This window comes from Acipenser ruthenus, chromosome 8, assembly GCF_902713425.1.
Source record: "Acipenser ruthenus chromosome 8, fAciRut3.2 maternal haplotype, whole genome shotgun sequence".
NCBI lineage: Eukaryota > Metazoa > Chordata > Actinopteri > Acipenseriformes > Acipenseridae > Acipenser > Acipenser ruthenus.
The window spans coordinates 26087105-26111059 of record NC_081196.1 but is presented as its reverse complement, the minus strand read 5'-3'; the positions used below and the strand labels follow the sequence as shown (position 1 = coordinate 26111059).

The window sequence follows — 23955 nt, the reverse complement described above, 5'->3', positions numbered from 1 at the left end:
TAAGCTGTACGTTTCTAAACTTCACCCAACAGCCAAGGCTTTTTCAAATTCTTTTATACCTTTCCTACACCAAATCAAAGCAACTGTTTCAACTCTTCAGTTACTAACGATGCTTCAGGACACTTGAATGCCAGTTGTACAAGCTTTACAGGATGTACATTTGTTTTTAATAAATAGTTTTGTCATGTTACGGTCGATCCTGGACCAAACCATTTTTAGACAGGGAGAAGGGGGGGTTGAATGTTATATTTAATGAAAATAAAAGTTATTTTCACAGATATTTATGTGTCTAATCCTTAAGTGTGTGATATATACACTGTTTATTGGAATTGCATCTGGGGAGGGGGACACACGGGCATGTTAAGAGAAATTCAGCGGGACATTTTTTTATTTCAGGGGGCCACTGGCGCAATGGTGCGGCCTAGCGCGAACACTGCTGGTGCTTATCCAATTTACTAATTTGAACTTCTACACTATTCAAAAATAAAAATAAAAATCTGCTTGTCTCTATGCACGCTGCTATGACAGTTCAAAAGTTTTCTCCGTCTCTGCTCTCTCTCTGTCTCTGTGACTGACTCACTGTGTCTGTGATTTGGCATGTCTTTGTCTTTGTGACTCTTGCTCACCGCCTGCTGCTCACGTTTAAAGGCAAGCCAATATAAAAATTTAAAGGTACAGAACATACTGGGCACAATTACCGATTGTCACAAATTAAACACACTGTCCTTTAATAAATGAGCGTTCTCTCACACGTTTGGCTTGAGTCAATTTTCCCCATAAACAGGCATGAACAACAACATGCTTCGCAATGTTCGTTTTTGTGTATTGAAATCAGAGCCAAAGTACCTAAAATAATTGTCCCTAAATTCACGTTTTCCCAACTATAAAACAAGTAGAACACACGACATCAATGAAACAGGAGAATCTTTATCACACAGACAAACTTTCACTGCTGGTTCACTGTATAAGTTAATACATCGTGTGAAGAGTGTCTCTTATTGTATAAGAGATGTCATCTCTCGCAGTTTGGGTTCTGGCTGCACAAACTGAGACACCCTTCACACAACATATTAACTTATTATAAATCACACACACGAGGATTAGACACACAAATATCTTTACAGTGAAAATAACTTTTACTTTCGTTAAATATAACATTCAACCCCCCTTGTCCGTGTAATAATGGTTTGGTCGAGGATCGACCGTAACTGATCCGATCTGTGCTGTATTTTCTAGTTAAACGTGGCGAAACTATTTATTAAAAACATGTACATCCTGTAAAGCTTGCACCACTAGCATTTAAGTGTCCTGAAGCGTTGTTAGTAACTGACCTTTTTTTTTGTGGAATCTGAAAAAACCTTGGCTGTACAGCTTAAAGCTTGGAAACGTACAGCTTAAATCGTTTTACAGGACAATTTTCAAAATCTGGCTGTGACTACATTCGTATTCCGGTATTGGTGATTCCGGTATTGGTGATTTTTGGCCTGAAATGCTGATGTTTGAGTGACATATTCACGGCCAGGGACATCAGTATGTAATATGTCCCAATTACTTATCCAAATTAAAACAAAGGTCGAAGTTAATGAAAGGATTTTTTATTTTGCTATGTTTTTATTTAGAGTGTTTTATTTTTGAAATACTGATCATTCTATGCATGGGATGACATTTATACACAAGATAAGAGGTATAGGAATGTTTGGAAATGCTGCTCTGTGATTGGCTGATTTCTCATATGTGCTTTATAATAATAGCTAGTTAGTTAGTTGTTTCTGCTCAATGTCCCTCTCCGCTATTTCTCCAAACAGCCTCTGTTTCGCTTTTCCTTTTTCTTCAGATTTTCGAGTGCCACACACAACAGACACTCTTAATCCACAGAAGCTGTTGGTTCAAGGTTCAAAGATTCAGCTCACACGTTTCACTTGTAACACAAACTCCGCCATTACCACTATACTACATCACACCCTGCTGCTAAGCTCTGCTTCCTTATATTCCCCATAATTCCAGCCGTACCTGATCAGGTGATTCTTAAGTTTCTTTCTACTGGATCTGTATGCCATTCTCAGTGGTTTAAAAACCATTTGCTTTAAAAAAAAAATAATAAAAAAACACACCCTTTTCTAACACTGAGCCACATTTTTTATAAACCCTTTTCAAAACTGAGGTGACAAATACCCACTTCACTGTGGCCAAAATAATAGAAACCCCCTACTTCTACATTTAACATGCCTATTTGTCACAATACATTCTATAATGCTCACCTTCTTTCTTAAACAGTTTTTGGATGGCTATTTTGTTTGTGTAAACTGCGACGCACTGCTGTAGAAAATGCTGCATTCATAGTTATATCTGCGCAGGTTACGCTTATGCTTTGGAGAGAACCTGGTTTAAAGTGTGAAGCTCGTTCTTTTCGAATTGGCCAGATCTTTGTTTTGAATGTAGCCTATTATTGTCTGCTTTACAGTGTTTGTTTTAATTAGTGATAAACATGGCATCTGTTGAAAAAGCAGCCCAGGCAGGCACTGCACTAATGAAGGAAGCAGTCTAATATAAAAGATATTAGTCATGTTCATACATATGAATGTAACTATACCAGAATTTATTTTTCCAGTTTAGGGATCTGTTACCATGGTAACATAGAATATATATTTTTCATTTACATTATGTTTGAAAGCCTAGCAGGAGTTTTGTGGTGGAGCATTATAAAAGGGTTCCATCCTTTCATGTGTAACCTTTTTGACAGCTATTCCCAGAGATATTTCTAATCTCTCAGCTTTATTGATTTTTGGATATTATGAGAATCACAGTGTACAAGAAGTCAGACAGTAGCAAGAGTTAAACAGAGAGTCTGTAGTTTGCCATATCAAACAATAATTCAGAAAATAACATATAATTTTTACACTTTTTAATTAGTTGTACTTACGTTACTTTTTCAAATATCCTGTCAGGAACACTTATTTTAGGTTATATTATTATGTCAACCTCATTTGCTTTTAATCCCTTTAAACACAGCTAAACCTACACAGAATAAAATATCTTTTAGAAGAGTAGAGCATTTTCTCCAAGTTTCTTAATTCTCAAATCCATACACATAGCCCTGTTTACATGGCGTATAAAAAAGCAGGTCCCAGCTGCCAACAGCACTTACCCATGAAGTAGGCCACAGTTTTGCACATGGCTTCCCCAAAGATGAAGTCCCCGATCAGGTTGGGGATGAGGGTGAATGGCATGCAAAAAAGGGCCACCATCAGGTCACTTAGGGCCAGTGAGAGCAGGAAGGAGTTGGTGACAGTTCTCAATCGTTTGTTCAAGATCAGAACGATGATAATCAATGCGTTTCCAAAGACACTGAGCAGGAAAATCAGTGAGTATAGCAGAATTCTCACAGAGTAATCCAAATCTGGCAAGAAAGACATTAATGAAAGAGGGCAGTGTTAGTGTTTATTCATCTATGAGTATGATGTATCTATGATAACCGTGTGTACCAATACTGGTGACGTGCAAACTAGAAAATATTTGGTAATATACCATAACCCTGGTTCCTTGAAATATAAATGTTATCCATTACCAATTGGGATATACCTCTGTGTAGCCCAATTTGCCTGAGTCAAAGATGCCATGTTATAAAACCTAACGTCCCCTTTCAAGTATGAAATGTTATTCAATTACTGATTGGGATAGTATACCTAAGCTGTCCCAAGTGCAGGACTTGCACTAGCAGATGTGCTAAAAGGGGTCCACAGAACCTAAAAAAGTGTGGCGAGAACCCACACCTCAGTGTATATGCTGTAAAAGGTAGACTGAATAGCTACCCTTAGCACTTTGTTATAAGAACCCAGGGTTTTGAAGGGAATCTATGATATCTAGTATATAAACACTAGAGATAAAAGTGTAGGGTAAACCCACACTATGGAATATGTCTGTCAAAGAGTAGACTTAGTGGCTGACCTTAGCACTCTGGGATCTAAGACATTCAGTCTATAGAACCTTGTGAAAATATGGGGCATCACCCACACTGCAGCATTGGAAACTATAATAAGATCTAAAATGGAAAATTACCTATATGGTAACAATATCCTGGGAGACAGTCAGCATGGTTTTAGGAAAGGGAGATCATGTCTAACTCACCTGCTTGACTTTTTTGAGGATGCAACATTGACAATGGATAATTGTAAAGCTTACGACATGGTTTATTTAGATTTCCAGAAAGCTTTTGACAAACTCCCGCATAAAAGATTAATTCTCAAACTGAACGCAGTAGGGATTCAAGGAAATGCATGCACATGGATTAGGGAGTGGTTAACATGTAGAAAACAGAAAGTACTGATTAGAGGAGAAACCTCAAAATGGAGCGAGGTAACCAGTGGTGTACCACAGGGATCACTATTAGGTCCTCTGCTATTCCTAATCTACATTAATGATTTAGATTCTGGTATAGTAAGCAAACTTGTAGGGAGGAGGCTGTGTGGTCCAGTGGTTAAAGAAAAAGGGCTTGTAACCAGGAGGTCCCCGGTTCAAATCCCACCTCAGCCACTGACTCATTGTGTGACTCTGAGCAAGTCACTTAACCTCCTTGTGCTCCGTCTTTCGGATGAGACGTAGTTGTAAGTGACTCTGCAGCTCATGCATAGTTCACACACCCTAGTCTCTGTAAGTCGCCTTGGATAAAGGCGTCTGCTAAATAAACAAATAATAATAATAATACTGATTAAAGGAGAAACCTCAGAATGGAGCGAGGTAATCAGTGGTGTACCACAGGGATCAATATTAGGTCCTCTGCTATTCCTAATCTACATTAATGATTTAGATTCTGGTATAGTAAGCAAACTTGTTAAATTTGCAGACAACACAAAAATAGGAGGAGTGGCAAACACTGTTGCAGCAGCAAAGGTCATTCAAAATGATCTAGACAGCATTCAGAATTGGGCAGACACATGGCAAATGACATTTAATAGAGAAAAGTGTAAAGTACTGCACACAGGCAATAAAAATGTGCATTATAAATATTGTATGGGAGATACTGAAATCGAAGAAGGGATCTATGAAAAAGACCTAAGAGTTTATGTTGACTCAGAAATGTCTTCATCTAGACAATGTGGGGAAACTATAAAAAAGGCCAACAAGATTCTCGGATATATTGTGAGAAGTGTTGAATTTAAATCAAGGGAAGTAATGTTTACAATGCATTAGTAAGACCTCACCTAGAATATTGTGTTCAGTTCTGGTCACCTCGTTACAAAAAGGATATTGCTGCTCTAGAATCTAGAATTATCCCGGGTTTAAAAGGCATGTCGTATGCAGACAGGCTAAAAGAATTGAATCTATTCAGTCTTGAACAAAGAAGACTACGTGGTGATCTGATTCAAGCATTCAAAATCCTAAAAGGTATAGACAATGTCGACCCAGGGGACTTTTTTGACCTGAAAAAAGAAACAAGGACCAGGGATCACAAATGGAGATTAGATAAAGGGGCATTCAGAACAGAAAATAGGAGGCACTTTTTTACACAGAGAATTGTGAGGGTATGGAACCAACTCCCCAGTAATGTTGTTGAAGCTGACACCCTGGGATCCTTCAAGAAGCTGCTTGATGAGATTCTGGGATCAATAAGCTACTAACAACCAAACGAGCAAGATGGGCTGAATGGCCTCCTCTCGTTTGTAAACTTTCTTATGTTCTTATGATACACACGCAAGAGAAATCATATGTTACTTTTGATTTTCCATTAAAAACGATAGGTTGCGGATGCAACCCCGGTTCCCTGAAAGAGAAAATAACCATCAAGATATGGGATATTGCCATCAGGCAGTAGGGATTGGCTGAGCTTTATAGCAAAACTGCTGATAGGCCTCCGCGCGAGCTGCCGTGTAAGCGCGGAGAGTCACTTCCTCTTTTGCTCTTCAGGCCGTGAAGGCTTCCGGAGCGACCTCGCGGCTTGATGGTTATTTTCTCTTTCAGGGAACCGGGGTTGCATCCGCAACCTATCGTTCCCTTTCAAGTCGAAAATAACCATCAAGGTATGGGAACAGTGTACCCAAGCCGTCGCGAGGGAGGATTCTCGGCAGTAGGACAGACTTACGTCATAACGCAACTGCGTAGGCAGTACATCTACGCATATGCGGAGCTGCGCCTCAGCGTCTATGCTCGCAATGACACCTGTCCTAAGGTGGAATAGTCACACCATATTGTCAACCACTCTATACGTCCACAACCTGAGGCGTAATAAGAGTGTAACACAGATGCTCCAAATGACGGAGCAGAGGATTCCAGTACATTCAACCGGTAGAACCTCGTAAAAGTATGCGGTGTAACCCAACTGGCTGCAGCGCAAATGCCAGACATCGGCACCCCTCTAAAGAGGGCCCAGGATGTTGCCATACCCCTAGTGGAATGTGCCTTCAACTGCCCTGGTGGCAGAATGCCCATAGAATCATATGCTAACTTAATAGCATCCACTATCCAATGGGAAAGGCGTTGCTTAGACAACGGCTGACCCAAAGTCTTAGAACCATGGCATATGAACAGCTGTTCTGTTTGCCTCACAGTCCTTGTGCGGTCAATATAACACCTCAATGCCCGCACAGGGCAGAGCATGTGTAACCGCTCTTCCTCTGGGGAAGAAAAAGGAGGAGGATGGAACGCCATCAACTCGACTGGTTGGTTCATATGAAACGGGGATATGACCTTGGGTAAAAAGGCCGGATTTGGACGCATGGAGACCTTAGAACCGTCTCCTGCGAAACGAGTATATGATGAATGCACCGAAAGTGCATGTAACTCGCCCACGCGTTTTGCTGATACCACTGATAGCAAAAACGCAGTCTTTATAGACACGAACTTCATATCCACACTGTGGAGAGGCTCGAACGGTAACGAAAGGGCTTCTAGCACCACATCAAGGCTCCATGACGGTAAACTGGTCGTCCTTGGAGGCCGCAAGCGTCTTACGCCTTTCAGGAACTGAGATGCCAGAAAATGGCAACCAGGTGATAACCCGTCAATGCGTACTTGACAAGCCGAAATGGCGGCTAAATACAATTTAAGTGTAGAGGGAGATTTCCCCTCATCTAGCAGCTTCTGCAAAAACTGTAATATCACTGCCATAGGGCAGGAGACCGGGTCATGGCCCTCAGCCAGACACCAACTTTGAAACAATTGCCACTTATACGCATACTGTGACCTAGTAGAGGGCGCTCTCGCACTCTGAATGGTCGATATAACCGCCGTCGAAAGCCCTAAGGCTGACAGGCGCTCCCGCTCAGGGGCCAAGCCCATAACTGCATGAGTTTGGGGTTTGGATGCCATAGCCCTCCTTGGGCTTGGGACAACAGGTCCGCTATTCTCCAAGGCCACCGAGGAGCGATCAGAATCACTGTCGCTTGCTCTACCCTGACCTTCTCCAAGAAGGCGGGGAGCATCGGAATCGGTGGAAATGCATACAGGAGCCTTGGCGGCCATTCATGAGCCAGTGCATCGACTCCTAGGGGGCTGTCGAGGTCCTTCACCGAGAACCATAGGGGACAGTGCGTGGTCTCTCGCGAAGCAAAGAGATCGACTTGCGCTGTGCCGAACCATTCCCAAATGCGCTCTACCACCCGAGAGTGAAGACGCCACTCGCCTACAAGAGGACCTCCTCTGGACAGGAGATCCGCTGCGTAATTGACTCTGCCCGGTAGGTGAACCGCACGCAGAGAGGCTAAAAGCGGTTGTGCCCAAAGCAACAGCCGTGTTACCATCCGGTGAAGATCGGGGGACTGCAAGCCGCCCTGGCGGTTGATATACGCCACTACCGTGGTGTTGTCTGACCGCACTAACACGTGCTTGCCTAGAAGCACTGGCAAGAAGTGCCGAAGGGCGAGGTCCACCGCTCTGAGTTCCAGAGCATTGATGTGGGCTGACCTCCAGGGTCCTGACCACACTCCACGTGTCCCTGTCCCATTCTAGACTGCTCCCCAACCCTGGTTGGAAGCGTCGGTTGGGATGACTTCCCTTCGGAAGATGGGACCCAAGCGTACGCCCTGGCGGATGTTCGACGGAACTTTCCACCAGGGCAGTGCTTCCCAGCAGGTTCGGGATACCCTCAACCTGCGGTGTTTGTCTCTCCGCAGATGCAACGCGAAGGCATTGAACCAGGTCTCTGGTGTACTAAGCCCAAAGGAAGGGCTTGCGAGGCGGCAGCCATCAACCCCAGCATGCGCTGACACAGCTCCATGCTGACTGTTTCTCTCAACCTGAATAGGGAGAGACACCGCTCCAGCGAGGCAACTCTTTGTATCGACAGGGTCGCTTCCATGGACACTGAGTCCAGATGCAGACCCAAGAATTCGGTCTGTTGGCTCGGTACGAGGCGGCTCTTTTCTGAATTGACCTTCAGACCTAGCCGCTGAAGATGGTCTGTAACCATCACTGTGTGCTGTGCCAACTGCTCCTTCGACTGCGCGCAGACGAGCCAGTCGTCCAGATAGTTCAGCAGTCGGACGCCTTGAGCCCGCAAGGGAGCTAAAATGGCATCCATACATTTGGAAAAGGTTCGAGGAGCTAGTGACAGGCCGAATGGGAGGACACAAAACTCGTACACCCTGCTCTGGAATGCGAAACGCAGATACTTCCTGTGACCCAGGCAGATGGGAACGTGAAAGTACGCATCTGTCAGGTCCATGGTGGTGAACCAGTCGCCGTGTCGGACTGACTGGATGATGTGCCTGTGCGTAAGCATCCTGAACGATAACCGCCGTAGGTATTTGTTCAGTACTCGTAGATCTAAAATAGGGCGGAACCCGCCATCCTTTTTGGGCACTAGGAAGTATTTGGAATAGAACCCCTGGTCGATCAGAGCAGGGTCTACTTGTTGAATGGCACGCTTCCTGAGCAATGCCTGTATTTCCACATTCAGAGCTGAGGACTGAACCGGGTCCTTCACTGCAGTTACGACCACCCCCCTGAAGGGGGGAGGCTTTAACTGGAACTGAAGGGTGTACCCAGTAGATATAGTTTTGCGCACCCAGATATCGTTGGTGCATTGTTGCCAGAACTGGAGCTGTGGAACAGTGTAAGGGTGCGCTAACAGCTGCCTGGATGCCTCAGGGCTGCTTTGGCTGTGCTCGCTCACGAGGGGCCTGGCCAGAGCCACAAGGACGTGACCTGCCACCTCCTCTAGGGCGCCATTCTACGCGCCGCGGTCTTGCAAACCCAGGCTGGCCGCGCGCTGATGGACCTACGGGGGAGGTCCCACTACCCCGTGGTTGCGCCTGCTGCTGTGGTGGTGTCCTACGCCATGGCTGTTCCGGAGGCCGCTTTGGCTGGAACTGTTTATTTGGCCACATCTTAGCCATTTGCAGCGACGCCTCCCGCGCCTTGACGGAGCGTTGCAACATCTCCTCCACCGCCGGACCAAATGTGTGTCCGGGTGTAGTCGGAGCATCCAGCAAAGGGGCCTTGTGCGAGAGCCAGAGCTGTCTTCTGGCCACCACCATAGACACGATGCTCCTGCCCTGAGCCCGCGCATTGAGCTGGGCTAGCTTCACCAGCAGCTGACTGAGTGTGCCTAGCTCGCTTCTGAGGGCCGCAGAAGGGCACTCAGGTAGGTCTCGAAGGAGTGCCGCCTGGTAAACCGTCAGTAGACTGGCTATATTAGACAGTCTAACTGCCTCCGTGGCCGCAGAGTTCCCTTTTTCAGGTGCATCTCTGTGGTCCTGCACTGCTTATTGGGGCAAGCTGGGTCTTTAGTAAGCCCAGATAGTGTCGGCGTCTTCACTAACGCGGTGAACGCAGCGTCCACCGGTGGAAAGGACGCTAAACCGGCCTCACTAGCCCTTTGCATAGTAAAGGCCAAAGCCTTGCGAGACGTCGCAGGAGCAGAGGCCGGAGCCCCCCAAGTAGACTGCACCTCTTTAACAAAGTCCGGGAATGCCGGAAGCATCCTGGACTGATGGGACTGGGCTGAAGGTGACTCAAACAGAGATCGCCGGGGAAGCTCTGTCCCAGGCCAATCGATGCCCAAGTGGCGGGTTGCTCTGTCCACCACAGACCACACAGGGTCGTCAGTATCCATCACCTCTGACTCAGCGACCTGATCCGAGTGCTGGGAGGCTACCTCAGCCCCTATACTGTCCCCTTCCAGGATGTCAGATGCATCCCTGGAAATGGCATCGATATCCCAGTCCTGAGGTTGCAGTGGAAGGGAAACGGCCAATGGAGGTTGTAGAGGAGCCACTGGCTGGTTAGCGACGGGCCCAGTGAGTTGTTCTGGGGCTCGAGGCACTGCATTAGCTAGGGACATGAGAAGAGACTGCTGTCCCATCATCATCTCCATGAACTGAGACATCTTGGAGGTTAGCTCTACCACCCCTGACCTGTCTCTGCATCGCCTGTCGCGACGAGGGGAACGAGAGCGTCCTCTACGTCGAGGCGATCTGGAGGGCAACCTAGACTCCCGACGAGGGCATACCCTAGAAGGGAAGGGGCTGCGAGCCCTAGCGCGTCTGGTGGGGGACCCCTGACCAGCTGTAATCTGGGAGGCCGGGCTCGTGGAGAGCTGCAGTCGCCCTGGCGGCGTCGCCGTAGACGTCGGCGGGGCAGAAATGGTGTGGGAAGATCCCAAGGAGGGAGAGTGCCCACCCACTGATTTCTTAGCCCTTTGCCAAAGGGTGCGTGTCTGAAAACCAGCACAACGGTGGCAAAAAGCCCTATCCGCCAGCGCGGATGCGGCGTGTTCTGGCCCAAGACATGCCACAAACTCATCGTGCGGGTCACTGGCAGGCAGCTTCGCCTGGCAAGACGTGCAACGATGGAAGCCCGACATTTCCGTCGAGCACGACATCGAAGGTGCGTCGGGCACCGAGCGTCGAGAGTTGAGCGTCTAGCGTCGAAGCGCCGAGCGTCGAGCGTCAGAACGCCGACGCGTCGAGCATGTAGGGTCGAGGCGCCGAGCGTCGAGCATCAGAACGCCGACGCGTCGAGCGTGTAGGGTCGAGGCGCCGAGCGTCGAGCATCGAAGCGCCGAGCGTCGAGCGTCTAGCATCGAAGCGCCAAGCGTCATAACGCCGACGCGTCGAGCGTGTAACGTCGAAGCACCGAGCGTCTAGCGTGTGGCGTCGAAGCGCCGAGCGTCGAGCGTGTAGCGTCAAAGCGCCGAGCACCGAGCGTCGAGCGTCGAGAGTTGAGCGTTTTACAGTTTTGTATGTACATATACCTGTTTACACATTAGTTTCTTTTGAAATGTTTATTTTATTATAGTTTTTCATTTTTTGAAGTAGTGCTTTATATGTGGTAAGTTAGAAAATAAACCCTTTTATGTTTAACTGTTCATTTAAATACAGCGTTTCGGCTGTGCAGACGTTTGCTATGATGTGCTTGAATAAAACTTTTGAGTTGTATCCGATAGTTTGTCTTTCATTTTAGACGGTGTTTAAAATGTACCGGCGGTTGTAGGTATGAGTATAACCGCGGCGGTTCTAGTGTTGAAGTAGTCCATAAATGTATAGTGCGTGTGTGTGTGTGTGTATGTGTGTTTCACGATGTATTCGTGTGACAATGTCACACAGTCATGACTGTAGAGTCATTTTCAAGTGCATGTAAACCAAGCCAGACAAATTAATATAACACACTGCTATTCATGCTGGTGATACTTGTTATAGGTTTTGTTTGTTTGGCCATAGGGCCGTTTTGTTTTCTGTTTTGTTTAACAGTGCGTTATTATTTTTGTTTAATGAATAAACATGAGCGCAACACCCCACAATTAGTTCTCACCCACATCAGCCATCCGTGACACTTTTTTGTTGTTTTTTCCCTTCTATGTTAAATTAATGCACTTGGCCGTCACACGCGATTTCTGACTCCGCCACCAGTTTTCCGATACAAAGCCCATCTCTTCAATGTTACAATGTACTTGTTTAACAGTCACAGGCAAATCAGTCTGTCTTTATTGTGCACTGTAGTTACACAGCGCATCCTCCAAAAACAAAGTGAACAAGACAAAGCATGGTAATGTAAAAGTTAATCATTAAACAGTTTTAGATACTGTGATGCATTTTTTAAAATCTGTGATCTTTAGTTGCTTTTGTGCATTTTCATTTGCAAGTGAACTGTGACATTAGGGCCTTATCGAGCATATATTCTGCAATTTTGAATACTGACTTTGGATTCTGTTTTCATTCTGGAAACTGGTGTTGTTGTTTTTTCAATCTTTTGCTAAATTGCATTGCCATTTACGCTTTAAGCAGTTCTGTGCGTGGGTAACATTTTGATTTCATTTCGCTGTATTGTCGTTAATTGAGAATTTTACATACTGCTACAAGTACATACCAGATTTAAAAGTATGTACTGTATTACAGTTCATTTCTTTTGGCAAGTGATATTTTCAGAATCACATCATTCTGAAATACTGCTTCTGTTGAAAATATAGTACTGTACCAACAAAACCAACTTCAGTACATCTAAATGGAAGCCTACCTATTTTAATACACAGCCCTTTCAGCTATGTATTTTTGACATTGTATCTTTTTGTGTTCCCTGAAAAAACATTTTTGTCTTTTACTGATGTGTTATTCCCCCCCCAACTCGTATGCTAACATCATTAAATCATTAAAATGAGAATCAAGATCTCCCTGTACAGTTCCTCAAACTCAAGTCATATTTTTTCTTCCCGTACAAAATGTGTGTGTGTGTGCAGGGCAGGGGGTTATTTGGGTGGTAGGGGTCAGGTTACAACGTGCACACCTACATACACGTCAAATCAGATAAAATAATCAGATATGCATCACACGCGTTTAACCGTCACTGAAGTCAAAATTTTATAGGGTCGGATATGTGAGTGCTGACTGTTTATTTATTTATTGCATTTATATAGTGCTTTTTATACAAAAGTATCACAAAGCACTGTACAGAAATAGCAGAAAAAAAGAATAAACCACAATACATTTGTATAGCATGTCACGTACAACTGCCAGTCAGACCATTTAAATAACAGTATACAAGCAGAATACTGTTATTTAATTTTAGCCTTAGAGGGAACACTGTACAACGAAGGGGTTTGTAAAATCTTTTTGTTCAAAGTATTTAATTCTTACATTATGAATGAACTAACTGAGAATTCCACAGAAAGTAGTTTTGAGCAGGACAGATAACAGGACAGAAAAGCATTTAATTCAACATGACAGGTTACCAGAGGGCAGCTTAGATAAAGGTCTCTGTAAAAGCTAAAACAAACCATCTAGATTTTACTATACTGTTTATTACCTCAAAGCACAAAAGAACAACAGTAAATTGCCTTCAACTAGTGATTGTGACCATAAACTTCTGAATAAAACTAACCATATAGTTGGAATTACCTTATTGTATTTTGTTGAGGCAGTAAATCATGAAAATATTATGAGAAACAGTTTCAACTTTTAGGTAGATAAATGCAACACAGCCTTTGGTATTGATGACTTTTGCTGTTTTTGTACACTTTTATACAGCTCATGCTGATTTGTACAAATGCTATAGGAACATCAACACCTCCAATAGACTACACAAAAACTGTATCTCCAGTAAACGCTATTACAATAGTTTAAATGAATGTTCCTGGTAAATATTTTAAATAAATAAGTACACTTTAAATAGTCAGTTAAAAATTACTTTGGTTAAAAAATGTTATGTGTTAAAGTATAAAGGTGAGCTTCACAGTCAGTGCCTAAACAGCAGTGCACCCATTTGCTGTAAGTATATATCTAGCTATATATCTATTTATCTACCTCTCTCTATATATGTGTGTGTGTGTGTGTACTTGTTGTATATACAATTGTGTATATGTGCATATGTACTTGTGTAGACAGCACATATGTACTATATGGTATATGGTATATTTTTATCTACGCACTGCATGCCTATGAAAGCAACTGAACAAGAATAATCTTCACTAAATCCTCTTCACTAAATCCATCTGTTTTCATATACAGTACACAGCTGGTGGTTTAATGATCAGTTTCCATGGCTGTGTTCAGAATTACAAACATACTTATTTATTATGTTGTTTGTATTTGGATATTTGGTTCATATCTTAACGTACATAGTTAATGTCATGTCCAATAGCTATTTGGTATACATTGCTTCCAGTTGTCAAACCACAATTATACTAAAAAGGGGGAATAAAAGTGAAGAAAGGATTGTGCACAGGGGCGTGTCTAGCGGGGTCATTTTCCCTGCTCTTCTAAGTTAGCCATTATCAACTAAACAGGCGAAAACAACAAAACAGTGCGATACAGCACAGTTAGATACCAATTTCAGCTTGCTAATAAAATTGTAATACTTTGCTATCCTTGCACATGTTACAGTTTATGAATTTGCTTTACTGATTTATTTAGCTAGTCCAGAAAAATTCCTGTAGGAAGAAGTGGAGTGAAACAGATGAGTGAGGCAACGGCTGCATGTGCAACAGGGATTGGAAAAAGTTTAAAGTTCTAATGACAATAAAAGACAATAAAAGTTCTAACAATGTTCTAAAATCCTTTTTAAAACTAATACGAATATTTAGTTTGTAAACAAATATTTTAGTTGACCTGATGTTAAAGCTTTTTACTAAAAAGCAGTTTCCAGTTTTGATGTTCGATCACTTGCTAGTTTTCTATACTTAAGTTGTATTTTATGCAGGAAGCAGTATTCCAGATTTCAATGTCAGGATTGCCTGCTTTGATGTTGCTGGAGAAATTATTATCTTGCCTCTTTATGTTACACAACTGCCTTTTCTATAAAAAAAAAAATCAGTTTAGCTAGCCTAGCTCATTTTGAAATAACTGAGCTAGTTACAGTATATTCATCTTCTGTTACTTCTGTCAACAATATGGCTCAGGTTAGTTATTTAAATGATTGATATTTTTTAATGGTTTTGATTCTCTAGTAATACATTGGTAAAAACATATACATCTGTTATTGGATCTGTTAAATACAGCACTGAATATGAAAGTCTTGTCCACTGGACTGAAACAACGTGTGACATGTTAAGATACATTGCTTTACTCGATAAATCCAATAAATCCAAGGCTCTACTATTTGAAAAAAGCCCGAGCACCTACAGATTTTGATAAATTGTATTCAATGGCGTGTTGAATTGAGAATATTGCTTACATAAACGGTGACAAAAATCAATTTTAAATGCTGTTGCCACTTAGTATACTGTATGACCACAGACCTCCCGGCAAATAAAATGTCATTATACTAGGCTCAGTATGTTAAAATTCGCAAAGTTATTGCGTCAAAATGCCCCTCTGTATATGTAAACATATACTGTACAAATATCAAAACGATCCGCATTCATAAAATACATTTGTTCAACTATTTTAGCAAAATCTTTTGATTGATTTGTATTTCTAACTACTTTTGTTTGTTGTATATAATATTTAAAATAACCAATTAAATAAAATAGGTGCAGCAAGTTATTAAAACATAATGTAACTGTTAGTTTAACTCCACAATTACTTTTAATTTGGTCAAATTAACCCGAGAGACGTGATTTTATTTATTTCGAATGACAGGAATGTTTTGGCAAAACATAACTAAAAGCCATATGCAAACTTGCATTTTACTTAGCAAACATTTATAATAGAACAAAAGTTGTTTTTCATACCAACATAAAAATTGCTGCTGGTTGCAAATTTTCATCTGTACTGCAGTGTTTTGGAAGTCTGTTTCAGTAATACTCTGGTATAACTTTATATGTTTTTAAACGTTTCATTTCGAAATACATATTAATAAAAACATAAATATATATATATATATATATTTTGATGGTAAGCTATGTGCATCATGTTTTTAAACTTATTTTTGATATAGTGTTAAGCGTGAAAGAACGCACCAAACTAGAGGGACAAAATACATTTGTGGATTTTATTATCAGTAGTATATAAACTAATCTAATGTGAAGTGTAACTGCACCGAATTTGCTTTCGTTCTTACCTTTAGGACGTTGAGGTGTTATTGTCCTTGTCACAGAGCCGTTTCCACAGGTGGTGGTGTTGTAATACAAAGTCAAATTCGTTGTGTAATTAGAAGAGAAGTTGCTTTGTATCACCATGCACTCTATGACCGCTGTGGATATCCCGTCCAACGTCGGTAATTCCATTTCGCTTTTACTCTTCCTAAACCTGACAAGCTCAGCACTACAAATTAATCCAGTATTTTCTGTAACTATTTGCTTCCTGTTGGCTACTTTATAAGGTGTTTTTTTAAATAGTTTTTTTTAAATAGTTAAAAATAGTTTCTGAAATTCTGTCTTCCAGGCGTCTCTTTGGCAAGCAACTTCAAACACTTAATTTGTTAGAAATGCACTACAATCAGCATCGTCTGGCATGTGTAATCTTTCCTCTTGGCTCTAGCAGACTGCTTCCTGTCTTAGTGGTTCTGAGAGATGCGGAGTTCTCTTGATCTGTTGAGAATGGTGACTCTTAATGCCTTTAGCTGTTGATATGTGCTCTGAACGGAGACTCTTTGAAGCCACTCGCAGAAAGAGAGAGAGGTAGAGGAGCGAGAGAAATGAGGCACTCCAGCTGTGATTTCATGTGGAATGGAACCGGCAACTGATGGATAGTCAAGACAACAGTACTCTCTGGTGGTGATGGTCGTAAAAACACTCACCTTTTGCTATGTAATACATTAGCTCTGTTATATATTGCATATAGCACTGTTTTTGAAATTTCGATTTTAATTTCACAGTTTCTGCTACTTTTACTTTTTAATTGCGTCCCCTGATTGTGCTGCTTTGGGAACTTGTGAATGTCAGTGTAAGCAGTACCTTCTACAGTAGTTTTATGTAATTAGTGTACAATTATGTGTTTACTATGTGTAAATACTGTATAGAAAAAAGAAAAAAAAGAAATGTTGTCCCATTAATGCTGACTGACCCCAGAACATGTCCTGCCAGTTCCTAAATCAGCCCAGTGATTCAGCAGAGACATCCCTGAACCTTGGATTCCCACTGTTTCAAGCTGAAGGATGTGCAGCGATTTATACTTTTTTTTTAATCTGTCTAAAGCTTTATAAGTGACTTTATAATAACCCTGTACTGTATTGTCTGAAAATAAAAAATAAAAACGTGCATTGTTGCTCTGAATTAAAGTATTTTGTTGCTGGAAGTTACAGTTGCATTCTTGGACAGTGCTCCTTTCGTTTAAATAAAGTACAGTAGAATACAAAGCAGCTGTAGGTAACCAGCAGACAAAATATTGAAACCACAGGTGGTCTCAACTCAAAAATAGTTGGAGTGGTGATACCTCCAAAGAAACATGAATAGCCTTTTACGTGGATCTCGTTCTCCAATACTGAGAGATACTGTAGCACGATAAAACAATGTGCACATGTTAACACAATTAAATATGTGCATTGAAAGAAAACCACAGAATACTTGTTTATTCAATAGACAATAACAATTGCATTATAAACATGCCTGGAGTGTGACATTTCCACCAGTTCTAAAACGTATATCCAGTGGGTAGCCAGGAAAGCACTTTTTTCATGTGGCAAGTCTGCAAGGTATTTAAATTGTTCTGGAGGTGGTAATCTGCAGTGATCTTACATATTTTGCCTTTATGTCTACTTCATCAAATATGTGGTGTTTTGTAAGCTCACCAGTTTGTTACGTTTTCTAAGATAGTTTTGGTTTTAGGGACTGCTTCCTTACTTAAACAATTTCCTTGTGTGTGTGTTTTTTTTTTTTTCTCACTCGAGCCATCTAGGTTGGGCCATATAAAGATTTGCCCTGTACATTGCATGCAAAGCCTTTCATTTCCCTAGAAATACCCCCTTTTTTCATGGCAAATAAAGTGAAAGTATGGTTTCCATGCATTGAACATTTTACATAAGGGAATCTGACATTTTTGCCAGGAAACCATGTCACATAACGCAGAACATACAGTGGATCTCAAAAGTATTCACCCCCCTTTTCCACATTTTATTGTGTTACAACATGGAATCAAAATGGATTTAATTAGGAGTTTTTGCCACTGATCAACACAAAAAAGACCATAATGTCAAAGTGAAAAATAAAATCTACACATTGTTCTAAATTAATTACAAATATAAAACAGAAAATAATTGATTAAATTTTGATTCCATGTTGTAACACAATAAAATGTGGAAAAGTCCAAGGTGGGTGAATACTTTTGAGAGTCACTGTATTTCAAATAATACATGTACTTATACATTTTACAATTATTATTATTTATTATTTATTTCTTAGCAGACGCCCTTATCCAGGGCGACTTACAATCGTAAGCAAAAACATTTCAAGCGTTACAATACAAGTAATACAATAAGAGCAAGAAATACAATAACTTTTGTACAATTCCTGTCAACTGAATAAAACAGAACATACATTCCTGTTGAAATATAAAATTAAATAACATTTAACTTCTGAAAACTAGAAAAGTACATTTAATAAAAAAAATAATAAAGTGACAGTGTTGGTGAGAAAACTCTGAAGTAATTGAACAAATGATGAGACTTGACTGGTGGAAATTTAATAGAATAAAATGTGTAATGTGTAGGCTTATTATTCACTGAGTTTAAGCCAAGTAATGCAAAATATTAGACCACAGAGGTTACAGAATGTAAGACTGCAAGTATGCTTTTCAAAAAAAAACTAGGACACTTATAAGAACATAAGAAGAACATAAGAACGTTTACAAATGAGAGGAGGCCATTCAGCCCATCTTGCTTGTTTGGTTGTTAGTAGCTTATTGATCCCAGAATCTCATCAAGCAGCTTCTTGAAGGATCCCAAGGTGTCATCTTCAACAACATTGCTGGGGAGTTGGTTCCATACCCTCACAATTCTCTGTGTAAAAAAGTGCCTCCTATTTTCTGTTCTGAATGCCCCTTTATCTAATCTCCATTTGTGACCCCTGGTCCTTGTTATTCAGGTCAAAAAAGTCCCCTGGGTTGACATTGTCTATACCTTTTATGATTTTGAATGCTTGAATCTGAATACCGCGTAGTCTTCTTTGTTCAAGACTGAATAGATACAATTCTTTTAGCCTGTCTGCATACAACATGCTTTTTAAACCCGGGATAATTCTGGTTGCTCTTCTTTGCACTCTTTCTGGAGCAGAAATATCCTTTTTGTAACGAGGTGACCAGAACTAAACACAATATTCTTGGTGAGGTCTTACTAATGCATTGTAAAGTTTTAACATGACTTCCCTTGATTTAAATTCAACACCTCTCACAATATATCCGATCATCTTGTTGGCCTTTTTTATAGCTTCCCCACATTGTCTAGATGAAGACATTTCTGAGTCAACATAAACTCCTAGGTCTTTTTCATAGATCCCTTCTTCAATTTCAGTATCTCCCATATGATATTTATAATGCACATTTTTATTGCCTGCGTGCAATACTTTACACTTTTCTCTATTAAATGTTATTTGCCATGTGTCTGCCCAGTTCTGAATGCTGTGTAGATCATTTTGAATGACCTTTGCTGCTGCAACAGTGTTTGCCACTCCTCCTATTTTTGTGTCGTCTGCAAATTTAACAAGTTTGCTTACTATACCAGAATCTAAATCATTAATGTAGATTAGGAATAGCAGAGGACCGAATACTGATCCCTGTGGTACACCACTGGTTACCTCGCTCCATTTTGAGGTTTCTCCTCTAATCAGTACTTTCTGTTTTCTAAATGTTAACCACTCCCTAATCCATGTGCATGCATTTCCTTGAATCCCTACTGCGTTCAGTTTGAGAATTAATCTTTTATGCGGGACTTTGTCAAAAGCTTTCTGGAAATCTAAATAAACCATGTCGTATGCTTTGCAATTATCCATTGTCAATGTTGTTTCCTCAAAAAAGTCAAGCAGGTTAGTTAGACACGATCTCCCTTTCCTAAAACCATGCTGACTGTCTCCCAGGATATTGTTACCATATAGGTAATTTTCCATTTTAGATCTTATTATAGTTTCCATAAGTTTACATATAATAGAAGTCTGGCTTATTGGTCTGTAGTTACCTGGTTTGGTAGGTCACTTGCAGATTACAAAATGTCTACTTATTATTATTTATTCCTTAGCAGACGCCCTTATCCAGGGCGACTTACAATTGTTACAAGATAAAACATTATTTTTACATACAATTACCCATTTATACTGTTGGGTTTTTACTGGAGCAATCTAGGTTAAGTGCTCAAGGGTACAGCAGCAGTGTCCCCCATCTGTGAAGGTTGACTGGAAACAATTTGGTATCAAACCTGCTTGGTTTGAGGGCACACTACCTGGTCGTTTGGATGAGGCAGGAGACCCCCCATAGTGATTGTAATTGGGATAAGTTCCTGGTGGAGATGGGGAGGTGGAGGGATGTGAATGAATCAAACGTGAGAGAGAGTGAGTTACATGGGTATTTATATATTCCAATAGGTTACAATTAGATGACGTAATGCGTGGGGTCCGTCCCTCCTCCTGAACTTCAGTTTTATTAAACTTCATGTGTCTATATACCCCCACTTCCAATAAATTAAAAACTGATAAAAATGGAAATCATTTGAGACCTGTCCCTTTGATTCTATCATTCTAACATTGCAGATGGGGAATATCATTTTGCTGTAAAAACACTTCTTTCAAGAGGTCAAAGCATTCAACTTGTGTAGCTCAATTACGATAGAAGTACAATTCTGTCCTCTATGTACCTGTGATCTATGGAAGAACACAAAAGGAAAGAGACCTCATGTGGATTATAGAATAAGCCCCCCATACTACCTCTCTATACTATGTGAGGCTCTGGAACAGCATTGTGTTCAAACAGATAAGAAGAAAAGTGTTGTGTGGTACTATATGTCTCACAGATTTGATATCTCTAAGCTTTTAGAAATTTAAATTGCTCTTTGGGCTATGTGTTTGATTTGTAAGAGTTTCGTTCCATGCTGTAGGAAGGGATAATGAATCCTGTTGCCCTCCAGTACAGAGACATGCAGTACAGAGATAATTCTGTTTAATGCCATTTCAGAAAGTAAACACATATCTGAAACATACTTGTAAATGCTAATATTAATTGTCTGAAAGCAACATATGTTGTTACTAGTAACTTGTTTGTTATTTCCAATATCAAATTTGGGATTTTGAACCCTTTTCCATAGTATGGTACCAGTACATTATTTTAAAACTCTTTATAGATGGCACAGCAGACTAATGAGAGAGATTTTCAGGTCTAGGTTTTAATCACATGTGAACTGATGCGTGTGCATGCCACAGGCTCTATTATATGGTCTATGAAGTTAGTCTGGGAACAAAGAAAAAACTCACTGCCCACTTTGCTCTCGACCCAATGGGCTGTACTCTCCTTATAAAGGCACAACCACATGGTGAAAAGGGTGAGTCATACAGTCAGGAGAGTGTCGGCCCCTGGCTGTGCAAAGTTGAAATTTTCACTGGGGATTACAAAGGGAGCATTGCATTGGCTCTGGCGCTCCTGTGGGTTCGGGAAGCAAAATCCACAGGGATAGTTTCTCCTCACTGAGCTACAGCGCTCAGTTAGCGGACACCTTCAGAGCTGGCTTTTATCCTCCAGGGTAGCTTACCTACATCCACTGTAGAGCTTCTTGGTGTAAAGAGACAACTGGCTTACTCGTGAAATATAAGGATGCCCCCCTGACCTTAAGTTTTTGTGGGGATATCTGTGATAAAGGAAACATAATTGGGCATTCTGAATTGGGGGAGAATATGGGGGGAAATAATTCCGTACACCACTTTAATAAAAACAAAACAAACACCAACTACCCTGTAGCTTACCACACCCAACCCCATTCAAGCTTTTAATATCAGTATCACATGCTTTCTAACTTCATACAAGCTTCCATAGCAATTAGAATGTCCCTGTACATTTAACACATTACAGTTGACTGAAGCTACAGAAAAATCAAAAAATTGCGAGATTTTATTTGAATTAACAGTAGACATTTTATTTAAGCAGGGACTAATAAGTGCAAATTCACATATTTCTGTAATTCAACAGAAATACATGTCAATATCCTTTAAAATAGCAAGTCATTAATTGTATTAAATTACATGTACAGCAGACCAGTTTAAATGTATAAAAAAAGTCTTGTTTTGACAAAAAGTTTTATGCCCTTATGTCTCTGTACGTGTATTACCTAGACTCTACCTTTCGTGAATCATCCTATTTAAAATGTTTCTATGATGGTACATCTTCTCTGACAAACCTCAAGTGACTTGAGTAGAGATAAAAGGACAAGATAGAGGTACCCTTTATACAGGCTAATACCACTTTCTGTAGTCATCACAGGTAATTTCTGGGGCAAGGTCATGAGATTAAAGAGCATGTTTTAACAACAGAGATGAAAGTATTCTTGTTCTTCAGTGTTTGTATTGTAGACAGAGGTGAGAGCCACAGCTTTGATCTCCAAATTGAAAGTAACATTTGTACAGAGAGTTATATTTCCAGAAAACCCAAAAAGCATGATTTCTTTCCATGGGCTTTTTGGTCTTCAGTATGTAATTAGTATAGATTTTATTTTCTACGTTGCCTAGAAAATACAATGTTATATTAAACAAAATGATTATATTCTTGCAATCTCCATATTCTACATTAGAAAGTGCTGATAATAACTGTTTGCACATAAACCACTGCCATTTTGTAACCCTTCAAAACAACAGAGAAAAAGGGACACATTTTAACCTTCTTATGAAATTGCAGTGGCATGATAGTTGTGGTTTCAGCTTAGTTTCTATGTTAAACTCCGATTTTCAATCATTAATATCTTGACAAAGGTAGGGGGTAGAGTGATGTCCTTTGGAACATGAACCCTTTGTGATGTCTAATTTTTTTAAAAACAGTATTTAAATAGTATTAGTATTTTAAAAGATTAATAGGGTATTCAAAAATGTAAAATGTCCCATGTGTACAATGCAAATTATAATGTAATTTTCCAGCAGAGGTAGCTGTCTCTGCAGACTTATTTCCAACAGTGGTGAATATTTGATAGGATTTTTAGTTTTAAAGTTATTTTTATTTTAATTTTGGTTTTCATCACTTGTACATTCATATGTTTTCCATTAGGTCTGCTCAGAAAGACACGTGCCCATAACTCAAGACGCTGTGTAAGAATGTTGCCTTCTCAGCGGGGGATATCAGCTCTCTGCGACCTACCTCCCAGCCTCCCTTGCGATGCAGACTTCCATCCCAATACAGTGAATCAATCAATCAATCTCTCTCTGCCATGCCCAGCAAGTTGTCAGTCTCACTGCCACACAGAAACAAAGATGAGCCATATACATCACTTAATTAACATTTAAACATTATCTTAACTTGCTCCACTGTTGCCTTAGTAGTATTAAGCTATATTAGATATCACCATGTTAATTTTTAACCAATGAGAATGCAGCATTTGGTTTTGACAGGTCCCCTTATCCAATCAGAATCGACCAGAAGTCACGCCTCCCAGTTCTGGTCATATGTTTGTAGTCTTTAAGCAACTCTGGACGTCCCACCCTCCCTTCCTGTTAAGTTTTGTAGTTTTAATGCAAATATGGAAATCCCCCCTCCCATCCTGTCACATGTATGTAGTTTTTAATGTATTTTTGGAAACCATGTTCCGTGATTGTAGTTTATCACATTAAAATGGGGTATTATTTTTTTTATATTTAATTGTATTTAAGAGTGAAATGGCTAAACAGGGGTATACAGTTTGTTATATTCTTTATTTCAGAAAAACAAATGGGTCGGTAAAATGGGGAAAATAAATAAATAAATAAATAATAAATAAATAAAATAAAATAAAACAGACCTTTTAGAAAAATAAGTTTGAAATCAGGGTGTAACAGGGCGAGGTGCCCAGTACATTGATTTATTTATTTTATTATAGAACGGGGTCCCCCCTCTGCCCCTGTGTTATTTTGTAATTTGTGTTTTTATGATTTATTATTGTATTTATATTTGTCGGCGAAGTGCCGTATGTTTTGTTATTTGTATTTATTTAAAAATG

The 23955-nt window shown here is 40.6% G+C and overlaps 1 protein-coding gene across 1 annotated transcript in view; it reads right to left on the bottom strand.

Moving 5' to 3' along the window:
- The window catches only part of LOC117406947 (cholecystokinin receptor-like), a 54237-nt gene extending 37755 nt beyond the window's left edge, over positions 1-16482 (bottom strand). Inside the window, exons 1-2 of the mRNA XM_034011416.2 lie at positions 15928-16482; positions 3146-3397 (exon numbers count right to left, since the gene is read on the bottom strand). Coding sequence (XP_033867307.1) covers positions 3146-3397; positions 15928-16093 — 418 coding nt within the window. The 5' untranslated portion in view covers positions 16094-16482. The remainder of the gene's footprint in view (positions 1-3145; positions 3398-15927) is intronic.
- Positions 16483-23955: the final 7473 nt, after the last annotated feature.